This window comes from Melospiza georgiana, chromosome 10 (genome assembly GCF_028018845.1).
Source record: "Melospiza georgiana isolate bMelGeo1 chromosome 10, bMelGeo1.pri, whole genome shotgun sequence".
In the NCBI taxonomy this organism is placed as follows: Eukaryota; Metazoa; Chordata; class Aves; order Passeriformes; family Passerellidae; genus Melospiza; species Melospiza georgiana.
In genome coordinates this window covers 451,941-476,397 of record NC_080439.1, presented here as the reverse complement: position 1 = coordinate 476,397, position 24,457 = coordinate 451,941, and the positions used below count along the sequence as shown (strand labels likewise).

The 24,457-nt window shown below is 51.3% G+C and overlaps 3 protein-coding genes across 5 annotated transcripts; 1 reads left to right on the top strand and 2 right to left on the bottom strand.

The window, feature by feature from the left end:
* Positions 1-737: 737 nt before the first annotated feature.
* SELENOT (selenoprotein T) lies at positions 738-6,925 on the bottom strand. The gene is made up of 6 exons (XM_058031497.1): positions 6,759-6,925; positions 5,489-5,599; positions 4,300-4,426; positions 2,987-3,074; positions 2,122-2,273; positions 738-1,457 (listed from the first exon to the last, which is right to left on the bottom strand). Exons 1-5 carry the CDS (start codon positions 6,923-6,925, stop codon positions 2,149-2,151), a joined length of 618 nt encoding a protein of 205 aa, XP_057887480.1. The 3' UTR covers positions 738-1,457; positions 2,122-2,148.
* A 125-nt stretch (positions 6,926-7,050) lies between these two features.
* Positions 7,051-23,465, bottom strand: EIF2A (eukaryotic translation initiation factor 2A). 3 transcript variants are annotated; one of them, XM_058031116.1, is made up of 14 exons: positions 23,334-23,465; positions 18,844-18,913; positions 18,479-18,553; positions 17,734-17,852; positions 16,602-16,701; positions 16,150-16,232; positions 14,907-14,980; positions 14,610-14,754; positions 13,541-13,657; positions 10,766-11,337; positions 9,399-9,515; positions 8,448-8,576; positions 7,573-7,638; positions 7,051-7,497 (listed from the first exon to the last, which is right to left on the bottom strand). In XM_058031116.1, the coding sequence occupies exons 2-14, from the start codon at positions 18,888-18,890 to the stop codon at positions 7,432-7,434; spliced, it is 1,710 nt and encodes a 569-aa protein (XP_057887099.1). In that variant the 5' UTR covers positions 18,891-18,913; positions 23,334-23,465; the 3' UTR covers positions 7,051-7,431. The 3 variants fall into 3 exon arrangements, with proteins under 3 accessions (XP_057887099.1, XP_057887098.1, XP_057887100.1); XM_058031115.1 differs by lacking the exon at positions 23,334-23,465 and adding an exon at positions 19,877-19,955; XM_058031117.1 differs by lacking the exon at positions 23,334-23,465 and adding an exon at positions 19,877-19,955 and having other exon boundaries at positions 10,919-11,337.
* Positions 20,058-22,007, top strand: SERP1 (stress associated endoplasmic reticulum protein 1). Its single transcript, XM_058031119.1, has 3 exons — positions 20,058-20,202; positions 20,291-20,366; positions 20,608-22,007. Exons 1-3 carry the CDS (start codon positions 20,119-20,121, stop codon positions 20,646-20,648), a joined length of 201 nt encoding a protein of 66 aa, XP_057887102.1. The 5' UTR covers positions 20,058-20,118; the 3' UTR covers positions 20,649-22,007.
* Positions 23,466-24,457: the final 992 nt, after the last annotated feature.

Below are 24,457 nucleotides of genomic sequence, written 5' to 3'. Positions count from 1 at the left end.
AGAGCAAAGGGCAGTCCAGGGCTGATCCACACAGCCCCAAATGGGTCTTGCTCAGGGCAGGCGGTACCAGCCCGCACTGACAGCACCTTGGTCATGGAGGCACGGGAGGGCTTTGCTCAGGCAACCCCGTGCTCCGCAGCAGTGCACTGCTCCTGAGCAGGCTCCCTTCTGTCTGCAGCCCAGCTGAGCACTCACCTCAGCCCTCGGGAAGGCACAAAGGCACAGCCACACGGGTACTGCTCTGCCACTCCTGACAAGAAGGTGGCGTCAGCAGGAAGCCCCAGGTGTTGCTGGTGCCCACGGCAGCTCAGCCAGCTGCAGGTACAAGGCAAGGTGGTTCCCTGCGCAGAGAGCGACAAATGCCCTCAGAGTGCCCAAAGCAATCACCTATGCTTGGCCCAGGGAGCACCAGCTGCAGCCTGGGACGGGCTCTGCTTCAAGCACTGCAAACACAGAGCTGTCAGTGGGTGTTCAGAGGCTCATGGTGCCCCAGTCAGCCTCTCAGAGCTGCCTTTGAAACTAGGGGTTCACCTGGCCAGCTTCCCCCAGGGAGGCCACACCTCAACTGTGGCAGGTGCCTGAAGGATAAGACCATGCCCCATGTGCCCCTCCCCACACTGGAGGTTCTTAGGGGCTTACACAGGACAAATACAAGGTCAGTAACTTTGGAAAGTTGGCTTTTTATGCAGTTTTTCCATTGCAGTTCCAAGAATGTCCATCGGTGACAAACAAGGTACTTCACACAGGAAATGGGAACTCTTTATTTCAATTAATGTTCTTGGGTTCTGTTCAGGACAGCAGGATGGCCCAGCTCATCTCTCAAATGGCCAAGGAAGAACTGCTGGAGCTGGTCCACATGATTAAAGAGCAGCTGATCTTAATTTTCACTGAAGTCACCAAGTGATGTAACAATTCTGCATATAATTTTGCTTATATAATTCAGTATATAATGCACTGTTCGACTCTGCCATAGATTTTGAAAAATATACAAACCTGTTTTAACCACATTAAAGAGATTTGATAGACAGCTATCAATTACTCAACAGTTTAGGACAATATCAGACACTCCTATAACTTCATTTTAAACTACAAAAAGAACATAAATTCATATAAAATACAACAGATTAAACAAACTTCTCTTTTTCCAAGGAAAAATTAGGTATCAACTCAATCTGCCATAGTGTGAAACATGAATATAAAATAAGTTACCATTAGTAATGCCTGCATTGCTGATCTATGAACTGGTCGAATGAAGTCTTAAAAAAACTATACAGTATTATTGCACTCGTGGCTGTGCAGTGTGGACTGGCCAGCACTGAAACAGGGCTCATTGAGTGTTTGTCCAGGAGGCACAACGTGGCTGCAAGAGAGGCATCCAGCCTGCACCAACAGCAGCTGTCTTCAGTGCAGGCCTTCATGGGTCTGCACCACGTGGCCCGGGAACCACCACCCAATGCCTGTGGAGAGACACCTGGGTTACGGTCCTGCAGCAAGAGCCCTGCAGCACAGCAGCACACCTGCACTGAGCCAGCCCCAGGATGGGGAATCGTAAGCCATGCATTTTGAAAGCCACAGGTGACACAGGGACGTGCAAGTACTTGGTCATAAAGTACCTACAGGATGTGAACTCCACGCTACCAAAAGCCGTGCAGCTTTTGCAGAGGAACAGGGCAGGACACCAGAGCATGACATTGTTCTGCTCTCCAGGGTTAAGCAAGGAATAGACAGCATCCTGTTCCCCAAGGCTCTGGAATTCAACTGGGTTAAAAGCCAGGGAAACCTCAAGCCCCAGGACAAAGGCTATTGTAACGCACAAAGCAGTTTCACTGACATTAGGCCTGCACCACAGTTTCACTGACATGAGGCTTTCTGCCTGTAGTAACACACATTCTCCTGCCTCATGGAATGCCAGCTTCCTGCTCTGAGACAGGCAGAATGAGCCACATCCCAAAACCTCCCACCCAAACAGCCTCTGTGACACCACATGTGGCAGTTTAACATCATGGGAGCTGGTTCTCCAGGAAAACATTTAACTGAACAAACACACAATCCTAAAATCCAGTCTCCAGTGTGCCCGTCTTATGTGGGCAAACGCACTGGAGGAGACTGGAGGAGACTTACGAGAAGTTTCAGTGCTGATTGATGGGGCTATGATCGATGATGGGGCATTGACTCCATGTGCACATTGAGCTTCATCTCGTTATCAAGGATCTGTACAAGCTGCTGCATGGAGGGGAGGTGGCCAGACTCCAGCTTAGACCACACTGGGACATCTAGTGCAGAACACACACGGGAGAGAAACACCATTACACTGGGAGCACCAGAAAACAGGCAGAGCTGCTGTAAACACGGAATTGAAAAGCGCCAGGAAACTCTCTGAGCTGGTACTGATCTATGTTGAGGAAAGCATCTGAATCAACAATGCTTCCAACCTCTGGCTATGCTGAATCCTAGCCCAACTAGGAGAGCAGAGTGTCTAATGCTTCCATTCAGAAGTGTATCATATTGATGGAGAGGTGCAGAACATCCACTGATGTTCCCCTCTACCTGAAAAATCAGTACTGTTGTCCATCAGTACTGATAATCCGGCAATAGTAATGGATTCTTTAGGATTCCAAAGCTAAAGCATGCTGCAGAACAGACAGGAAAAGCGTCTAATTGGAAAGTATATGCCCCTAGCTGATGGTTTCTTATTTAATGCCCATCACACACAAAGAAAGAATATAACACAGTTATTTCAAGGCACCAAATATCCCTCTGAGAAAGTTTTTACAGACCTGTTCTAGAATATCTGACATGTGTATAAATTGCTTTATAAGACTTCTATGATTTTCATTATTTATTCTGATAGGCAACACCTGAAGATCCAAATGGATGGCAATTTCCACATATCACATTTGGGACAAATTTATTGACATCATGCCTCATTCTCCACACCCCACAGCCCTCACATATGTGACACCCCTCAAACAAAGTCTCAGCTCACCATTCAAAGTGATTTCAAAAGCCCCAGTGGACATACACTGGTTCTCAATCATGTTGCTCAGGAAGAAGACCATCATGCAGGCGTACACCTGGAAGGGAAGAGACCCACACAGACCTCAGCCATGTCAGGCACACCTGCTGTTGTCCACAGCTGCCTCTGAACTCCCTGTGTCATTGCTCAAGGAATGTTCCCATCTACAGACACCTCCCCTTCCTCCTTTTACAAACTGCACCTTGCCTTCCCCAGAAAAGCACCAAGCCAGCTCCAACCCCAGCCAACTCACAGCCCTCTGCACCCCTCTGGACCCAGCACAGGCAGCTGCAGGGGGCTGGCAGAGTGACACGGGAACTCCACTGTCCCCAGACACAGCCTGTCACTGTCACAGCAATCTCCAGATCACAGAGCCCAGGGCCCAGCCACAAACAGCAGAGCAAGGCAAGTCACGTGCATAGGACCCTCCTGCACACCTCCAAGCCTTCATCTGGAATTTTCTCTGTGCATGGGTGACTAAGGAGGAAAGGACAGCATCTTCAGCAGTGCAGCTCCTCCCTCACCAACAGCATCTCTCTAATTTCCTTTTCCAGTTCACAGGCACACTCACACAACCTGGCACAGGGACAGCAGCCACGCACTGCAGCCAGGCACGCAGTTGGCCCATTTAATTCAAATGGAAATATTACAGCTTCTGGGCATACAAACTGGCCAGTGAAAGACCCGGGGCACTGGGCAGCTCAGCATGAAGGTCTGTAAATTAGTTTAGTTTAGTGGAATAAATCTAGAACAAGATTACTCTAAATCAGAGTACAAAACACTGAATCCACTGGCATCATCAGTACTGACGCATGGGAATATTCTCCCACAACGTCATGCCAGTCTGCTCTCCAAAAACACCCACAACATTTCAACTTCATTTCTCTAACGCCCTTCTAATTGCTGCCTAATCTATCAGGAGTCTGATGGAAGCATCAACTGCAAAACCATTATGAGACAATAGAGAAGGGAAATGGTAATTTTAACATCAACAATATTGGCTTGAAATGTTCTTCTTGAGCCCTAAAAAATAAAGAACTCTTTTATTGTCTTTGTCAGCACTTTAACCTCAGCTGCCCCTCTACAGTAGCAGCAGCCTGGAAAGAGATCACAGAAGCACATCTGGCTTTGTCAAAAGCATAAAGCACAACTGGTAAGAATTATTCTACCATAAGGCTGCAGCATATGAAAGGTAAATCAGTCAGAACTGAGGGACCCAGAGTGCACCCTCATGAAGTAACTTTGAAGCTGCTTTTTCAGATTAAAAGAAGTATGTCCTTTACCTTGTTTTCCTGGCCCCACTGCCAGATGCTTGGAGCTTGCATGCCAAAGAAAGCAAACGGGTCCTTGCCAACGATGATTAAGCCAATTAATACTAGTTTGAAGACAGACAGGAAGGATGCTATGTGCCTGTTGGAGACAACACACACCAGTGACTGAAAGGTTCAGTTCCTACTTCACCACACACAACTGTAATTCACATCACTAGGAGACAGTACAATCAAATGTTTCAGGGAAGTACAAAACTTTCCAAGGTTTATCTCACTGTAAAAAAAACCCAAACCAAGTCAAACCAACAAAACAAAAAAGCAACAGACATAACAACACCTCCAATAAGGCCCTGCTTCTGCACAGCCCCCCAGAAAGCTACCTTCCTGTAAACCACAGAGAGATTCTTTTGCTCCTCAGCAGACTTCAAACTTCAAATAGGACTTTGCCTTTATGCCTGGATAACAGATTCAGTTTCTAAAGCTGTTCCATATTACACTGACGAGCACCCTTCCTGTGGAGCATTTCCCAGTGATGTGCAACTCCCCAGAGCCAGCCCACACGGAGGCACTGCGCCCCGCAGCCTCCCACCACCACAACCCTGCCAGAAATCAGGCCAACGAGCGCTCCAGGAGCCACCCAGTAACTATGGCATCACTCTCCAGCGTGGGCACACTGCTTTAAGTAACAGGAATGACACTGTTCTGCCACCTTCTGAATTTCTTTGGGCTTTCCCCCCACAGCTGCAGCAAAGGCCATTCCGGCAGCCCCTAACCTGAGGTGAGCTCTCCCTGATTCAGATGTTAACACTGAACTTTCCCTTCCTCTGTGTCCTTGAATCCATTACAGGCATTTGTCACTAAGTGCATAAGCCTGAGCAACAAACTGAATTTATGTCCAGATACAGCATGAAGAAAAGCTAGGAAAATTCACTATTTCAAAAACAACTTATGTAATTTATTTTAGGTTGGATATGACAGGCCTCATCATACAGATATATGGATAGTGATACTTGTATGGAAAACTAAGGCAGCTACCTGGAAGGCAGAAAATCACATACAAGAAAATCATACAAGCATCCCTGTATGCAATCGCAGTAGAAAATCCCCTCAAGATGACATTTTCAGTATTATTTCAGTGTAAGTGCATGTGTTTAGCAGTGGAAAGCAGACAGAGAGCACACAGTAGGAGGCACACGCTCACCTATAGATAGGTTGAGGAAGGTAGTTCTCCCCTTCGATTCGGATGTCTGGGTACCGCTGGCTGATGACCCGCATGTACTCCTCAAACACCCGCCTGTAGCCTCAGGAGACACTGAACACAGACAGCACCGTCACCTCAGCTCCAGGGCCGCGCTGCTCAGCAGCACTCACCCTCCGCAGAACCCCGCCAAGCTAAAACAGAACTCACATTTTTTATGGCTCAGAGAAAACCTCATCTGCAGTGAAATTACACATCACAAATCCCAACAGGTAAACCCTGGGTGTGACACTGATTTGCTCCACATCCCAGCAGACACAGAGCTCTGGAAATACCCACTTAAGCATCAAATCACTCGCTTTCCCTGTAAAAATCTGTTAAGTTACGATTAATTTAGGAAGTCAATGTAAGCAATCCCTTGCTCTGTGCTGAAAAAGTCTTCACATAGAGCCGTCTGAATCCCTCTCTGGGACTGTCCAGACAGGCAATGTCTCTCCCAGCGCCATCTATGTCAGCACGACACGGGAAGTGCAGGAGTTAAATATTAAATATTCCCGAGCTGTCCTCCGCCTCGCCTTTCGGCAGCCGCCTCTATAAAACTGCGGTAAACCGCCGAAGACCCCGAACGCGGCACTTTCCGCTGAGCGTTTCTGCGGTGCCTCGAGGAGCCGCAGGGCCCGCCCAGGCTCGGCGCCGGCCTCCACCGGGCCCTGCGCACCCCGGCGGCCGGGAACCGGAGTGACGAGTGCTCCGGGCCTGCGGAGTTTTTTTCGCCCTGCCAACGGGCTCCGTGCTGCTCCGGGGCTGCCTGAACCTGCTCGGAGCTGCTGACACCATCGGCAACACCGCCGGAATGGTGCAAAGGTGCCCCAAGGCACCGACTGCAATACGGGCACTGCACCAACACAGTACATTACAGACATCGGTTCCTCCCAAACGCTAGTCCCGCACTAGCACAACGCCATACACGGCATTAAAGGGCCCGAAAAGCGCGATTTTATGGCGGGTGGCCATAGACCGGGACCCACTGAAAGAGCCGCCGCCCGCGGCCCGGTGCCGCCTCCCACGCTCCAACAAGGCCGAGCACCCCGACAGGTCGCCTGGGGCGAGGCGGCCCCTGGCCCTGGGGGAGGCCCCTCCACGGACAAGAGCGAGCGAGGCCGCGCCAGCGCTGAGGGAAAAGAAGGGAAGAAAAAGGAACGAGGGAGGGAGAGGCGACGGCCCGGCGGACGCCGCCATTTTGGCCGCCGCCATCTTGGCGGGCGCCCCTCACCAGATCTGAAACTTGAGCAGCGGCCCGGTGGCGTAGGCCATACGCAGCTTCTTCGCCGGCAGCCCGCCGTGCTCCGCCGCCGCGGCGCCGCCGCCGCCCGGTGCCGCCGCCAGCCCCGCCAGCAGCAGCAGCAGCAGCAGCAGCCGCCGCAGCCCCGCCGCTCGCATCTCGCCGCCGCCGCTGAGGCACCGCGCGCGCGCCGCCTCGCCAAGGTCACGCGCGCGGCGGGGCGGGGCCAGGGCCGGAGCCCCGCCCCCTGGCGCCCCCTGGCGGGCACACAGCGCTCGACAGCTCGCTGTTATAAAGGCTCTTTATTTCATCTACAGCCCGTCATCGCATAAAGATCGCATCTCTTCTTAAATATCATAAAGCTATCAAATGTCTTTGTCGTCTTCCCTTCTCCCACCCAAATAAGGAAAAAAAATCTGGTCTAGGCAGTATGTTCTCAGAAAAGGAGCGCATTTCTCGTTGAAACAGCAGCAGAACTGGCTGATGGATACTCATCGCTTGCTTACAGCTTCATGTGCACAAATCTTTAGGAAAACTCTTTTTTAAAGGCAAATGAGCAGAAAATCTGTGGACTGTAGAACCCTTGGTCATCTGCTGAAATGTTTAACAAAACTACATTTTGCATGAACTTTGTGATAGCACCACACTGGAGCTCGAGGAAGATTTAAACACCCAGTTCTAGGTCTTCCAGTTCCTTAAGGAGAGCAGCTTCTTTCTGAATCTTCTCCACCTAGAGCAGAAAATGTCATAGATGTAGCTTATTATAAAATGAACCTGGAATAAATTGTACAGATCTCAATCATACCTGATTCTTCTCCAGCTGTTTGCCAGCAGCAGCCTGTTCTTTCAGCTGCTCAATTGCCTTTAGTTTCTGAAACAAACAAACAAACAAAAATATTGGTGAAACAACAACAGAAAATAAATCTTAGAAGTTGCTGATGTGTCTGGAGGCAGGTCTCTATGGAAAGCACAATCCCTTGACCATCTCCAGATGCTTCACCCAGAATTTCCCACCCACAACCCACATTTCTTTCAGGAATAGAACTTAGGAACAGCAGTACTTCATCTCAGAAACAAACACCAGGCGTTGTCTCACTGAAGGGCTAGATCCAAAACTGGAAATTACTCCATCACCATCCCTCTTCACCACACATTCTCCTCAAAAAGCCTGGAAAGTTAATCCAGAGACTATGAGCAGCAGGAGGCAGCAAGATAAATGAGAAAGATTCTCTAGCCAGAACTTAACAATTCCTGTTCTGGAATTATTTAATGCAAGAATTCTCAGGACTGGCAGTAAACTTTGCACTCAGGCCACAAGGGCACTTGGCAGATCGTTCCCTTGGCAGATGCAGGTCCCAACACCCACGGAAGGCACAGAGCTCCTGTCTGAGCACCAACACATGCCAGGGCACCCTGACCCTCAGCTGGGACTGGCTGCACCTCCACAGCATTCCTGAGGGTCAGCTTTAGAAACTCCTCCCTGTGCTGCCACCTCTGATGGGACCTTCAGGAGCCCTGGCACACGATGGCTGCACAGGTGGGAGGGGGTACAAATCTGGGACAATTCCGTGAAGGTTCCTGCGTGCTCCTGGACTCAGCTCACCTTACACTTGCACTAGGTCTGACAGACCAGCCCTTGCAGGAATACTGTCTGTTAGAAATCTAAGAATCTCTTCGCACCTTTTTCAAATTCTTTATCTTCTTATCCACTTCAGGATCTCCCGTTGTCATGGCTGGCACAGTGTTCTGTAGGGCATTCTGTGGGGTTCTGACCTGGGCAGGGCCTTGGGGGGCATCAGCTTTGGCCTCCTGTAGACACATAAACACAATATAGAAAATACCTTTGATTACAAAGAGAATGAAAAATGTCTTTAATCACTTTAGAGGATCCATTTAATATTCATTCTTTCCCCAGTTTGCTGGACATATTCCAAAATCCAGGATGACTTGCTCTGAGGTACTGCATTATCTATTGATCTGCCTTCCATGGACAAAGGCTTATGTGGAACAGCTCACATGCTGTTTCTTGTTTAATTTCTACTTCCTCAAGGTCCCAACCACACACAGCACAGGGAAACACCAGTTTAAGGGTGATACGACAAATACATACACAAATATTTTACAAAGCAGACTGGGTCATTGTCTGTGAAGCAAAAAGAAAGGGCTCAAAAGCAGTGCTAGAAATTTTTTTGAATAGCATTTAAAGAAATTATTGTGGCAGAGGTTTGTAGTAATTGGAAGGCTAATACCAAAAGCTGACTTTTATCTACCTAGTCAATGAACAGTAAGTACAGAAGTGACAGACAGGCTGTCTCTGGTGAGCCCTAAATACACACCTCAGCCTTGACCTGCAGGGAACACAAAGCACCCACCTGTTCCTCCCTCCTACCTAAAACCAAACCACATTCTGCAGGATGTGAGGAGCCAGAATCACCTTGTCTCCACACTGATTTTAGCTAACATTTGCAGCGGCTCAGCAAAGCTGTTACTACTGAATCACCCTTCTGTAGCTGCTCTTCTCTGGTTAAACTCTCCTGCCCTTCCCACACTGCCACATAAGACTGACCACTGCCTTTGGGGAAGCTAATTAACTAATTAACGTGATTCTTACAACGACGACTTTTGCAGTACCTGTTTAGCAGCTTTCTTAGCTTCGTGCTTCCTCTGATTTTTGAGAGCTATTTTAGACACTGGCTTATCACTGCCTCCCAGCTGGGGTTTCATGTTCTGGGGTGGCTCATCTTCATGCTGCAGGACATGCAAAATGGTTAAAACCCCACATTCCATGTTGGCACAGAAACCCCAAAATCTACCTCAGACAACATCATATGCAAAGATGAAAGAAAAAAGAAAGAAAAAAGAAAAAAGAAAGAAAGTGGAAGAAAAAGTACACACTCCTTGGAACAGCCAAAGAAAGGTGAAAAGGGTTTCAAACTCATCCACTCGAGTATGCATGGGACTACCCCATGTGCCCCAATGATTTCATAGTTTTCCAGTAAGTAAACAAAATCACTGTTTTCTATCTCAGGAAGGAAACAAAATCCAAGAAGAATAACCAATCACAAAATGACTGAAGCCTGGCATTTTGCTGCTGCTGACAGCTTTGTAGTTCAAACTCCTGATGACCAGAGAGGAAGGCTGAGTGCTGGGAGGGGACTTGGGAGGCAGTGAGGGCTGAGGAAGGGGGCTGTTTGGTGTTTTTAAGATAACTCTCAACTGTGGAACTGTATTTTTTTAATGCGTGTGACAAAACTTTTTGCCCATATAAGTAAGGAGAATTATTTTACTGACTGTATCTTTTCCCTACTCCCTCTGCTCAGGGATGGTCTGTGAGAGCAGCCCTCAGCATGGCTAACAACAGACTGCTCACAGTCTGCTGCAAAGCACCGGGCTCAAAATCAAAGCTCTCCGGGACCCAAACACTAAGGGTGCAGCTGTTACATGGAATTAGTTCAACTCAGCCTACTCTGGAAACCTGCAGAAAGAAACTAATTATACAAGCAGATCACTGTACTGAAATGTGTTTAAGCTGCAGCTGACTTGCTGATGATCCAATCTCCAGTAAGTACATTTACCTCATTAAAAACAAAAAAACCCAAGAAAGAATGGCTGTTGGGAGGCTATTCAAGCCCCAGGCTGGCTGGGTTCAGAACTGACAGGGTCAAGTCACCCAGATCAGAGGCTTCTTTCCTAACCAGAGTACTCAATTTCAGCACATGAGTTTAGTGTTCCAGTGCATGTTGCAAAGAGTATTGCAGAAGGTTGCAAATGCTTTGTGAAAGGACAGTGTTTGGGCCAAAGAGATGAGAGCTTTCTAGCATACATTCTTGCAAACTGTGAGCAGAGTGCCAAAGGAGTCACCAAAACCCCTCCGAGCCCCCGCAGCGCTGTCAGCCTGGCTGCTGCTCTCAGGCTGCTCTCAAAAGCGCGCAGATGGCGAGGCCGAGCTCCACGGCGCCGCGGGGCGGGCAGGCAGAGCCCCGGGGCAGGGCACTCACCAGCTTGGAGCTCGCGGCGGGCCGGTGGCGCAGGGCGGGCGGGCGGTACGCCTGCGCGGGGCCGGGCGCGGCGCGGGACGGCTCGCCGGGCACCGCCTGGTACCGCACCGCTCTCTCGGGGAACGCGCCGTCCGGGAAGGGCTGCCAGCACACCTGCCACATCTCCTGGTCCGCCGGCACCTCGCGGGCGTGCAGCACGGAGCCCGTGTAGTGCCAGATCTTGTAGCCGTTGCCGACGCGCAGCCGCGGGGCGCACGTGGCCGTCACGATGTGCTCCCCGTCGGGACACCACGCGAAGTACGTGGAATCCGAGGCCACCGGCTTGGAAATCAGCTTGTAGTTCTTAACGTCCCACACTTCCATCTGTCCCCTGAGGTTCCCAAACCCTGCCAGCACCAGGATGTGTCCGTGGGGGCTGTAGTAGGCAGCGTTGCGAGGCCCGGTGCCAAAATCAAACACGGGGTCACACTTCAGGTTAAAAACCGTGGCTTTGGCAGGCATGAAACCATACACAGCGCAGAACTCGACAGAATTGGGGCTCCAGGCAACATCGTAAATAGGGCCGTTTTTGGCTAAAGGAAAGGGAAGAACATGCAGCTGTTGGGAGACACTGTTTTTTCAGAGCATGCCAAAATAAAATCCATAGTGACTCTTCATGCTTCGCTAAAATGATGCATTCTAATTATTGACGGTGAAAATTAATTCTGCTAACAACAGAGGGAAAAACAACCTTGTATCTTCTGATAACTTTAGTTACAGTTTGCAACAACAACTGCAGTCATTCCAAATTACCTCTGTACGGCCAGCACCAACACTTTAACAGTAAGCATAGCTTGACATGTAAAAAAATTCCGTTTTTTTTTTCCTCAAGTATGACCTCAGGGCCTTCTCAAATTGTCCCACTGGAAACCTGCAAAAACAGGAGTTTTATACCAGCTGGATAATAGCTTCTCTTCTTTTAATCTAAGAAATATTGTGTAGTTCAGCTTTGTAAAGGTCAGCAATAGTGACCTGAGTTATCTTTGGACCATGCCCATGCACAATATTTTATAAGTCAGACTTTAATGTGGGTGAGCACACAAAAACGGCCTTACATGTAATGATCAAAACTTGCTACTGTTAGAAGCTATTCTGGGGGTTGGAACATTAGGATATACTGAAGAATAATGAATTAGTGATGAAAACTCAGGTAAAATACCCCGAGGTAAATACAAACCATATAACTTTTTATCATCTGGGTATATTCACCTATAGTTCAGATAAATGCCAAATGCATTACTGAATCCTTAAATTCAGACTTGACCCAAGATGTTCAAACTGAGTTAAATGGTTCATGTCTGTTGTCACTCTGAAGTCTCATTATCTTTAGAAACAAGGATCACACTGTGTGTTCCCCTTCAAAACCTTTTCAGTGATATTAACCCAATGCAGCTCAGCTACAGAGGTGACAGAAAATGACACTTGGTGACAGCAACAGTGGAGAGATGGGGACAGCTCCATGCAGGCTTCAGAGCTCTGCCAGAGCCTGCAGCAGCACCACATCTTAGTCGAAAATGAAAAGCCCTTTGCAAATGCCAGAGTGGAAAAAAGCTTCAAAATTGCACTTCAAAAAAGATCCAACTCCACAGGCACTCTCAGTCCAAGTGCCAGCACTTGCTTTTATCAGTTTGGACTTTTCCTTGAAAAGGAATAGCTAAATTAAATGAAAAGACTTCCTGTTAAATACAGATGCAGTAGAAATAAAGAACATTTTAGTAGGTATGTAGTTAAACAAGCAGTGCTCTACTTGTAAGCTGGGTCAAAGTACTCCCAAAGAGATTCTACATACTGAGTCATGACCCCAATTCTCCTTCCCCAGGGGAGTTACTATCAAGGGGAAACGGGGCACAGTACTCATCCACAAGTTTTGCAGCAGAAGGCAAACTGGAAATGCTCCCAGCCAGCACTGTTATGGAAGTCACATTCACCCCCAGCAAAGGCAGTCCACGTCACCCCAACCCCAGTGCTCCCAAGCACTCCCAACAAACCAGCCTCTACAATCCCAAGCAGGCCAGATGTTTGCACACAAGAGCAAGAGCTTGAGAGAAGGAAAAAAGACCCCCACAGCAGAAGTTCAGGCATGGATTTCCAGTTAAAGCTAGACACTGGAATTAAGCACATTCATCTGCTGCCCTCCAATATGTCATTTTTAGGTTTTAAAACACTTTCAGTATTACAATACAAAATAAAGGAGTTTTATTTTCCCACAGACTTCGAAACACTGCTGTCACTCTGCCCTGGCTCACTGAGGGCAGTATCTTGCATGTGTTTAAGTGCAGGTAGGACTATTCTGTTTGGTTACACACATTCCTGCCCATTATGGATTCTCAGACATCAACCTGGCTCCATTGTCCAGGTGTTTTCTCAGAAAATGAGTATAGTTCCCTCCCTGTGCACCTGAACACCTTCCCAGTCAAATTATCAGTATGTATTTACTGGAACCTTTATGCATGTATTAACTGAATGCCACTGACATTAAGATGGTAAGTCTATCATAGGTAATAAAATCCAGCTACTGAAAAAAACCCCACACCAACCCAGAAAAAAGCAACATCCCCCTGCAGAGGTAAAAAAAAGAAAAAAAAAAAAAAAGGTGAAGGATTTTTTGTTTAGAGGATTTTGTTCTAACAGTCACTTGATGAGACTGAGGAGCCTGGCAGAGGCAGGAGCTGCAGGGCAGCGGAGCCCCGCCCGGCCCGGCCCCGCCCGGCCCCGCCCGGCCCCGCCCGGACTCACGCAGCTGCACCACGGCGCTCTCCCCGCTGGCCGCCAGGTAGTGCAGCGTCTGCTCGCCGTAGTACGAGGCACCGCTCTTGTCCACCTCGGTGCTGGCAACCACCAGCACGGCCGTGGCTGCGAACACACACACACAGTTACTGCAGCACAGCTGCTGGAAACCACGGCAGCCGCTGCACTAAACACCTGACAGAGCACAACCGGCTCTGCCATGAGCTCCTGCTGGGTGCTTGTGTGGTATCGGTCTCTTTTGAACTGAGCTTTTCCTAAATGCGAACACAAAAGCACTGAACACATTCCTTTCTCTATTCATTTACTGTTAGATCACAAGCAAGTGAACATCCTTTGCGGCTTTTAAAAAAAAATTAAACTATGGCAGAAACCAAACATCCTGATCAATCCTTGACTGAAACATTTCTTCAACATCTTATGTATGCACATCTGTTATCCAAAGCTGTGGGGGGTGCAGAGCAGGGCACTGTCTCACCAGGGCAAGGCCCAGCCTGCCCCTTCCCACAGACACACGCACCCCAAAATGTCTCAAGCAACAATCTTTGCTGTCTCTCACAGTCCCCAAGCATGGTTTCAACACCTTCCTTTACATTCCAAACTATGTGGGTTGAAGGAAAATGATTTGTACAAAACCATTCTGAAACAGCTCACTGCTGACAAACAACAAAGCACAGAGGCCTCTCAGCTCACCCCAGTTATCATATGTATGCATACAGATAATTCTACAGGTAAAGATCATATCATCACATGAACTGTTGTTATGTTTACAATCCAATTTCATTATCGACACAGAGTGCAAAATTATATAGGAATTTGTCATTCAACTGAAAAATTTACCAGCATGTATAGAATATTTTCAAGTACAACACAAAAAATGATGAAAGTCACAGGATAAATGCTGAGCACTCCAGGGTGTGCAGAAATGCACCTCAGCAAAGCATTAATGGCTGCCCTCAGGATTTATCAACATATGCAAATTAAACACAAACCCCACGCAGCAAACAAAGTCAATCCCAAACGAGCACAATATAAAAGTGTCAGTACACAGCTGCTATACCTTTTTTGTTCCACAGCATTGTCACCTTGTCAGCTTTAAAGAAGCTTTTGTTGGCTAGTGCTGACTGCGGGCCCCCGAAGTTGGGGTACTGGTAGAGCCTGACAAAGGACGGAGCACCTTTGCTGCCTGGGACATAAACAGCAACCTGAAACAGCCATGAGATTTCACTGCAGGTTAAAGCCTTGGTAGCCGGGGCATAGTTACTAAAACAGTTACACTAGTACTAAAATCACAGTGTGTTTTTTTTTAAGAAAACAAAAAAAAAAAAAAAACGGTTGGAAGCTGGATCAGAAGTACCTTGGTTGGCTGTGCTCCTGGGGACAGCACAAAATCACTGACCTTCTGCAAATGCAGCTTGTTTGCAATGGTATCTGCCAAGAAAAAGGCCACAGATGTCTGATGTTAATGACAAACCATGTTACCTGGATGTCCTAACCACATCCTGCTGTGGGGCTGTATCCTGCATAACACAGACCAGTAAAGACAATCACAAAGGATCTCTTTTTCTAGGCAAACAACTATTATTTTCCCATTTCACCTACAAAACCAGCTTTAATCAAGCCTATGCCTGAAACTCAGCACTTAGTATCTAGAAGTTCAAAAAGCAAAGGAAGCCTCTGAACCCAAGGTGAATGCAGCCTGTGTTTGAAGCAGATCTTCTTCACCCTATCTGTGCTGGCTTCAGTCACATTCAGGTGCCATCACACCGAGGCAGGGGCTCTCCCCTCACACCTCCATGGGATAACTCTTCCCAACAGGCTGCTCAGGGCTCAGCACAACTGATGGCAACAGCATCACCCCACAGCTCCACTGCAGCCAGGAATGTGCACTGCCAGCAGACATCCTGCTGAGGCTGACATTCCATGCTTCCCACAGCTTGATTAACATCACCAGGGCTAATTCTCAGGAAACTGAACCTCTTGTAGCCCTAATTCTTCTATCAACTTTATATTTAAAACAAAACAAAGAATGCAAAACTAAATACAAAACTAAAACCACATGCTGCTGTTCTCCCCTCAGTTTTCTCTTCACTCCTTTACATTTTTGTTCTAATTAGTTTTTATCTTTCTGCTTTTTTCTTCCCCTTTCCCTTTTAAACACCTATCGACTCCAAATATTCTATCACCAACAGTAAATCTCTGTGGTAAAAATCTTCAGGCTTCACTATTTCATTTTTGCCACCAATTTTTTAATGAGCCATTTTTAGCAATCTATTGACAGAATATGCACAACCCAAGGAAGTAATGGCAGATCACATTTTCTACAAAACAATTTCACGGATCTCATTAAATGAGTAACTATATAGAATAAGGCCTTTTTTACTGAGAATCAGATGCATTTCACATCATGTCAGTCAGTGAAAAGATAAATAAGAAAGTGAAATAATGATTCTGAATTCCAAACTGAAATAAAATGTAGGCAGTATTTAAAAAAAAAGGCAAGCAAATGAAGAAACAAAGAAAAACCTGAAAACAAAAACCACCCCTCAAAAGAAGCAGCATTTATAGAGGGAATTAAATGTAGAGAAATACTCGCATACTGAAGTTGTTGTTTTCAAAGAAGTGCACCTCATTGTTCACATTTCTGGCACAAATGCTTTCATCCTCTGCCCAGCAAGGACACCTGCACATTAAGGGGAAAGTCAGAAACACGAAATGATGCTCATCGTTAGCACTCCAGGATTGTTTTTTCCCTCTACTGTGAACCCACAATGTTCAAACACGATACATTTAATGTGGATAAATGACATCTGCATAGCAAAAATATACAAGTGGACTTAGTTATTGTCTGCTCAGCTTTCCTCTGTGGTGAAAGTGAGAGTGAATTTACAATAAACTACACACAGACACTCACAGGCACAGACTCTGGCTTTCAGTTAGCAGCAGGCATTGCTTTGAAAGCCAACACCACACTAACAGCTCCATTTACCTGGATCAGATTTTGAAAACCACATTTCTTTGTAAACAATTAGCATCTGGAAGGCTTATTTACCAGTTCTGCATCTTTTTCTGCACAAAAGACTTTAAGCATTTTCCAGTTCTCAGATCATGGAGCTGCAGGTTGGGCACCCCGGCTGTGCCATCCTTAGCAGCTGCAAAAAAACATAGTGGTATTTGAGGCTTAAATCTGCTTCACCCCAACATCCCACCTCATGGTTCTGCATGAACATCTCGCAAGCATGCAGCTTCTGCCCCTGAGGGACCAAACCCATGAATGCTGATTGCTGCACCTATTAACCTCAGCCTGCTTGCATAAAGAACTCACATTTGGAGAGCAGGGTTTCTACTCCCCACTGCAAGGCTGCAACCAACACCTGCACAGCTCTTTAATCCAAACCCAAAACCATCCTCAGGGCAAACAACAGAGGCATGTTCTCCACTCCAGTGTTTTGCTCTCACAGGAATGAGGTGATTTTGTCCCTTCCACTGTAGTCACTGCTGCTCTCTCTGCAAGCCATGCAAAACGGTTCTGCTGCCTTTAAGCTGTCTGTACTCTCCTCCTTACCCAGGCTAGCCCAGCTTGCCTGCTGCTGTCAGTGACCCACAGCAGCCCCAGAGCAGCTCACAGCTTGTGATGTTCTCTTACCCTACAGCCTGTCCCAGCTCCCAGTCTCCCCACAGCCTGGCCAGCTCCCAAGGCCCAGCCTTGCCCAGCTCTTCCCTCCCAAGGCAGCATTCACACTGCCTGTGCCTCAGGCAGGACTGCAGCTCTCCGAACCAGGATCTCAAACCGCCCAGGGATGCAGAGCAGGAATAAAGCTCTGGACAGGAAGAACCCTCCAGCCATGGGCCCCAGGCAGGACACAACTCTCCAGGACAGCACACCATGTCCCTTGCCTGCCCAAGAACAGGAGCTGCCTGCAGGGCACACGGCATCAGGACCACTTCCCAAAGCTCAGGAAAGACATGCCTGAGTGACAGAGGGACTGTGAGCACGGGCACTGACCGAGCGTGGGTGAGCATGGCCCACACCAGCTGCTCTCAGAGGCACCCCTCCCTCGGCACTGTGCTCCTGACTGCCCACACAACCTCCTGCGCCTTCCTGCACTGCTCATTTGGCCAACACACGTGGGCTCAAAGCCTCCCAGCTGGCACAAAGCCCCCCCAGCTGGTACAATACTCACTTGCATAGGCCTGCCACGTTGCCAGAACGTTATTCTTTGGCGAGAATTCAAGGCAAACTGTCTTTGGGAGATCAAAGGAATGCAGTAACTCAGCTCTGGTGACATTAAAAACATTGACTCTGGAACCAAAAGATGCTATTTCAATAAAACATGCTTACAATAGTTAATTAATGCTGAGAGAATTGTTCAAGTCTTTGACTCTTCTAGATCTGCTACAAATTTGGCCAATGGAACAAAATTGGAAGAGCTTCCCCTGCCCCCCTTGTTTTTACAAAATTTTTCCAAGAGCACATTTTAAAACCAGACACCCAAGCCTGACAGAAACCACTGGTCAAAACATAATATGTATTTTTGTATGCAGCACATAAGCTCTAAATATGAGAGTGAACTCTATAATGCACCTGACCCTGACCTGTAAAAAAGGAACCTTGTATTGTAATGTTCACAAGGTGAATAGACTCATTATTTTCTGGGCACTCTACTAATAGATTAATCCCAGAGACCAGGTACTGGGAGCCATGAATAAAAAAACAACCAAATAAAAGAGAGCATACCAGACTGCATGGGAATGGGTGCATCGTGGCTGCACCAAGAACACAAAATATTTCATCTGATAAACTCCATTTCAAGTGTACATGCAAACACTTGCATTAACAGCAATCATCTTTACACAGACAAGAGTAAATAAGGCATAACTGATTACATTTCATACAAGCTAAACATTAAGATAATAAAATGCACCCACTTTTCTCCATTGCACCAGGCAAAGAGGGAGCCATCTTTGCTAAAAGCAACAGCTTTGCAATTTTTTCCAGAATCCCTAAAGAAATGAGAAACGTACATAAGTACCCAACAGCGCCACAGTTAAGGTTTTCTCATCAAAAACCAACCCAAGAGCTTTCCTGCTGTGCTCCTGAGGAGCCGTGTGTCACAGTGCAGCCCCTGCTCCCCCTGCCCAGGGACTGCCACCTGGCAGCAAGAGCTCAGGCAAGTGCAAAGCCTTCCAAGCCATCAGTGTTCTGAACTCACTTATACTCACACATTTTTCAATCCCACAGTCTACCCTCACTTTTCAGAAAGCAATTTCTTTAGTGCCAGTGCCAGCAGTACCTTTGGAATGCCACGCTCTCAGTGAAGCTGGGGGGCCCATTCACCATGTACAGCCCCTCGGAGCCTCTCACTGCAGGGGAAACAAACAACTCATTTCAAATGCAGGAAATTGGAAAAGCAGGTGATTTTCTAACTTGTGAACCCTGAGCCATGCACAGTGTTTCCCAGCCTTGCTACAAGGAGATTCCCAGGCACAGCCGGGACACGGCCCTGGAGCTGCCATCCCTGTGCAGGATGGGCCCCAGGGTGGGCAGCCACAGCCCCACAGGAGAGCAGCTCTTCTCACGCCCAAGTACAACTGTACAGCGTTCACGCACAGCACAGCCCCCAGAGACCCTAAGGGAACCCCTGACACACCTGAGGTGTGCCCCAGGACCAGCGCAGCCCTGCTGGACCGTGTTCTCCAGCCCTCCCGTCACGCTCCCCGTTAGGATCCAAACTCACAACAGACGGCAGCGAGCAGCCAAAAATCCCACGAGCAACTGCCGCTCCCACGGGCCCGAGCGCGGGGAAACGGGCTCGTGTTTAAAGCTCACAAATACAGAAAAGGACAATACGCATCCCTTATGTTGAGGGAGTTTAAAAAGTGAGACACGGAAAGGGAACACGCCTCTCGAGAAGCGGCAGCCAAAGCCCGCGGAGCGCAGCGGACACGGCAGCGGCTGCCCGCACGCCCCGGTACCCGCGAGTGAATCACCCGCGGCCGGAGAACGAATCCGCGACACGGGGCCACGAGGGCTCCGCGGGGCGAGGGAGCCGGCGGCGGGGCGGCTGCTCGGGGCAGGACCGGGGCCTCCTCTGGGGCTCCGCTGCTCGCCCTGGCCCAGCGAGCCCTGACCAGCGCCGGGGCCGGCACCGCCAAGAACTCCACGACCGGGGCCGGACTTGGCCACGCCGCGGCAGCGCACGCCGGGGAGGACCGCGCGGCGGAAACCGACGGGCACCGGAGGGGCACCGGAGGGGCCCCGGGCCACCCCACCCCAACTCGGCTGCCATCTCCCGCGCACCGGCCCCGGGCCCGGGCCAGACGCACCTGCGAGCAGCGGCGTGGGCGGCGCCATCTTAGGGCGCGGGCGGAGCGGTGTTTCCGGTTCCGGGGCGGCGGCGGCGAAGCGGCCGCAGCGCGCGCCACGTTACCGGGCGGGGCGGGGCCCGGGGCGCGTGCGCGGGTTGGCGCGCGCGGGCCCCGCCCCCGGCGCGCTCCCGGCGTGCGGCGCGCGCGGTGCTGACGCGGCAGCGGCGGCCGGGCCGGACCGGACCGGGCCGAGCGCGGACATGGTGGCCAAGCAGCGCATCCGCATGGCCAACGAGAAGCACAGCAAGAACATCACCCAGCGGGGGAACGTCGCCAAGACCTCGGTGCGCGGGGCCGGGCCGAGCCGGGCGGGCATGGGCGGGGGTGGCGGGGCCGGGCCGCGCTGCGCTGACGGCGGTGCTGTGCTCGCAGAGAACGGCCCCGGAGGAGAAGGCGTCGGTCGGGCCCTGGCTGTTGGCTCTCTTCATCTTCGTGGTCTGCGGATCAGGTGAGCGGCCGCGCGCGGGCGGACGGGTCCGGCGGCGGCTCGGGCCGGGCATTGCCTCTCCGGGCCCGGTACTGCCCCTCCTGGGCAGGTGCTGCCCCTCGGGGCCCGGTACTGCTCCTCCGGGCCGGGCGCTGCCCCTCGGGGCCCGGTACTTCCCCTCCGGGCCGGGCGCTGCCCCTCGGGGCCCCGAGCCCGCTGCTGGCGCTGCCCGGCGAGCGCTCCCCTCTCCGCTCTCTTGCAGCTATCTTCCAGATCATCCAGAGCATCCGGATGGGCATGTGAGGGGCCGGTGTCGGGCCATGGCCCGCCGGCCCCGGCCGCCGCGGCAGCTGCCGAGGAGCGGCGCGCGGCTCCGGCCGTGTCGCATTCCAGGTCCCTTCACGAGTCATTCCGAGTTTTCTAGCCCGTGCCACAGTGCCTTGAACAGCACCACATGTATAAAGCAATAAAAGTCTGTTGTTGATCTACAATCGTGGACCTACTTATTCGCTGAAGATCCGGCCTGGTCTCTGTAATACGTGGAGCTATACGCGACGTAGGTCCGTAGGAACTGGCATCTGTTTAAACACCGTTCCCAGATCAGTGCCACCCTCGCTGTATAGCTGGAAATGGCTTTATTTGACGCTGGAAGCCAGGATTCCTGTAGAGGCTGGAGCCCGACTGTGCAGCATGTTCCCGAGGAGCCTCTCTCGCTCCGACCCCGCCGTGCATCCTCCCGTGTGCGCCGGGCGGGCCCACTGCAGCATGGGCAGTGCTCGCCGTGCCCACGCTGCGGCACCGCCTGTAGCTTTGTCCTAATCCACGCCAAACGCTTGTCTGTGTAGGGGTAGAGGGGTGTGAGGAGCTGGCACGGCCGGGCAGCAGCTGCTCTGGCAGGACCAGCACTGGAGCTCCGTGGACTGCGGGAGCACCCTGGCCAGACCTGCGGCTCCCCAAGCCTCTCCCGGCCCTGCCTGTGCTGTAAATACTTCTTGGACAACTTTCAACAAGTGGCGATAGTTTTAAATTTGACAATGTTGTGTGGGAATATTGGGTGCGGGGGGGGGACACACGCTGCCTCCCTGCCCACGGTTCTGCTTCTGTATGTGCAGCTCCTGCAGAGTGTGGTGTGTCTTGCAATATATATTTAATCCTATTTAAGGTAAAACCTGCCTTCAACTCAATTTCTTTTAACAATGGATTCAATAATTAACTGCTTCCCTACTGGTGATCACAGTTCCTTCTTCTGTAGACGACTGTAACTTGAGATCACGTGGAAAATGCTGCTATTGATCATATTTCCCTGCTGATGGCCCTGACTCCTGCTGGCTCTGCTGTCTGCGTGGTGACAAAGGTGGTGGGAATTGCTCAGCTGGTGCACGCTGTTGCTAAAGGAAGATTTCTCCAGATTTCTTAGAAGACAAATTTTAAGTCTGGTTACACTAGAAATCATAGAAAACAAAATGGGTTGAGGTTACTGAATTGCCTGTTAGCCGTGAAGGAGCAGATCTGTACGCGTTGTATTTCCATATGGAATCACTGGACTGCTGTGAGCCGGGGCTGCCCAGGGCACGGGGACCTCGTGCTGGGACACCTTGTGCTGTGACAGCGGGGGCAGTCTGTATCATCGCTGATTTTAAATAAAGTTCTTTTCAAACGCAAGCTGTGTTCACTCTGCTGTGGGCAAGGCAGGGCTCTGCTGGCTGTTGAGGCTCGACCATTCACACCGAGCAGGGATTGACTGGCTTTTCCCTGGGAGGAGCCTCTGTGCCATGGGCCAGGCTGGCACCAGGGGCCCGAGCCGGGGCTGCCGAGGCTCTGGGTACGCCCAGCTGCCGCTGCCCTTCGCTCGGGCCCGGCCATCCCCCAGGGGCTCGGCAGGCGCCCTCCTGTCATCCCCTGCCCCTCTGCTCCCGGGGATGGCACGGCGGCCCCGGGTCCGGCTGTGCCAGCGCAGCAGCTGCTCCCGGGCTGTGGGAGCCTTCAGGGTGGTTGTACGAGTTGGTTCTTGGAAGTTCGGTGAATCCTTGCTTTGGTGCGAGCAGCACTGTGCCTGCATTGCGAGGGCCGTGGGCAGCTGCAGTGCCAGAGCTGGGGCTGGGGGCATCTCTGCAGGGCCCTTCTGGCCCCAGCTGTGCTCTGGCTGCACACATCCAGGAACAAATGCTGCAGAACACCACACTTGTTTCTTTCCGAAACCCATCAGAGCAATGCCCGTCTGTTTCCCCTCGTGAGATGCAGTTTGTCGTTGCCAGGCCCCGAGAGCTGAGGCGCTCTGAGGCGCTGCCTGACCCGCGCCACAGCCGCGGCTGCTCGGGCTCCTCCGCGGAGATGAGCCTGCTCAGCTGACGTCACCAGCCACCTGCAACACACTTGTCTCTCAATTATTGCTTTTTCTTTTCCCCTGTGAAGCCTTCTCAAGGCTGGCTGCAGGACTGCGCTTCAGCAGCGCATCAGGAGGGGCACACGGTTTGCTTCCCAAGGCCCTGAGAGCTCCCTGCTGTCCTGCCAGGCCTCTCGCAGCTGCTGGCACTGCACAAAGCGCCGCAGCCACGTCCCCGGCGCCGTGTCCCGCCCATCTGCGCACACGCAGCGCGGAGGGGGCCCGGCAGCGACAGGAGCCGCGTTCTCCAGGAACAGCCTCGTGGAGCGGGGACAGCCCCTGCGCCGAGGCGGGAGCCCGGGACAGGCGGCGGCAGCGTCGCTGGCAGTGACGGCGCGAGGGCCCGAGCGACGGGGAACCGGGCCGAGGCAGCGGATCCTGGAACGGGAACGGGACCGAGAACAGGACCGGGACCGGGAATGGGAACGAGAACGGGAACAGGACCGGGCGGGGGCGGTGCGGGGACAGCCCCGCCCCGCTCCACAGCGCCGCCTCGCGGCCTCCGCAGGTCCCGCCGCGCCATGGGCGGACCCGCCCGCCGCAGCCGGGGAAGGCTCGGGGAAAGGTTCGGGAGGAGGGAAGGGTCTGTGCGGCTCCGTGCTCACCTCACCCCGAACCTGCTCCAGAGCCGCCTCACTGCTGTGCCAGCCTCCTCCTGCAAGCGCTCCCCTCTGAGCCAGGGCCGCGGCCTTGAAGCTCTCCTCAGAAAGCATTTCCTCCGCATCCTCCACTGTTTCCGTAGCTTTTCCCCTCATCTTCTGTCACGTCCGGTCTGAGACGCCGGGCCTAACTCGGAGCCTCTTCTGCCCAGCTTCAGTGCATTCAGAGCGTTCTGTGACACCGCGACTGCAGCCCGCTCCCCACCCGTGCCAAAGCACACGCTGCCGCGAACACAGCAGCTGAATCCTTTATACCAAAGCTATGGAACAATGTTCAAGACACGTGTTAGAGCACCCGCACCCGGCGCGGAGAGCCGGCCCCCGCAGCCAGCTCGGCCCCGGGCCGGCCCAAGCGCGCCCGGCCAGCGGCGGGAGCCGGGCCAAGGACGGTCCCAGCAGCGCCGCCGAGGCTCCCCGGCACTGGTAGCCGCACACCTGCCGACACCGCGGCCGTGTCCCTGTGAGAACTGCTGCTCCTTTTCCTCAGGCAGCCTCTCGACAAGAGCCCGCAGCATTCTCTGACCCTTTCCTACAGTTCACAGGGCTCTCACGAGCCGAGCCGCTGTCCACAGCTGAATACAGCTTATCTCAACGCGAAAACTCAACACAAACCCCCAAAGCAAACCTGACAGGAGCAAAGCGAAGGCTTTCCAACAGCATCAGTTCAATCTTTGTTTCATCCCCTTCTTCAGATTTACTAAATGCTTCTTGCTTTTAAGAAAGCGCCTCTGCTGCGCCGCGGTGCGAAGGATGCACCCATCGCTGCCCCACAGCTCTCACACACGGAGGAACAGGCATTCCCACCCAGGGGAGCAGAGCTGCTCCCTCTGCTCCCAGCAGGAAAACAATCAATCACCACCTGGGGCAGCTTCAGAAAGGTGCCTCTGTTCTGTTTCACTCAAAAGTGAACTGACAGGTACAGAGAATCCTCCAAGAAGTTTTAATCAACTACTCACCTGAGGGACTCTGGCTCCCAGAAATCCCCAATTTGTCCCTTTTTTCTTACTTTACCAGCATCATCCTCATTGCACAGCTGGAGTGAACCACTGATCACACTGCAGAGGAAACGC

What these genes read in the sequence shown, in the direction of transcription:
- SERP1 (XM_058031119.1), top strand. Translation starts at nt 20,119, where the DNA reads ATGGTGGCCAAGCAGCGCATCCGCATGGCCAACGAGAAGCACAGCAAG. An exon ending in GGAACGTCGCCAAGACCTCG is followed by an intron (nt 20,203 to 20,290) that starts GTGCGCGGGGCC and finishes CTGTGCTCGCAG; the next exon opens with AGAACGGCCCCGGAGGAGAA. An exon ending in CTTCGTGGTCTGCGGATCAG is followed by an intron (nt 20,367 to 20,607) that starts GTGAGCGGCCGC and finishes GCTCTCTTGCAG; the next exon opens with CTATCTTCCAGATCATCCAG.
- EIF2A (XM_058031115.1), bottom strand. Translation starts at nt 19,904, where the DNA reads ATGGCGCCGCCCACGCCGCTGCTCGCAG. An exon ending in CTTTGAAAACAACAACTTCA is followed by an intron (nt 14,981 to 16,149) that starts GTATGCGAGTAT and finishes TTTTCTTGGCAG; the next exon opens with ATACCATTGCAAACAAGCTG. An exon ending in CTAAGAAAGCTGCTAAACAG is followed by an intron (nt 8,577 to 9,398) that starts GTACTGCAAAAG and finishes ATGTGTCTACAG; the next exon opens with GAGGCCAAAGCTGATGCCCC.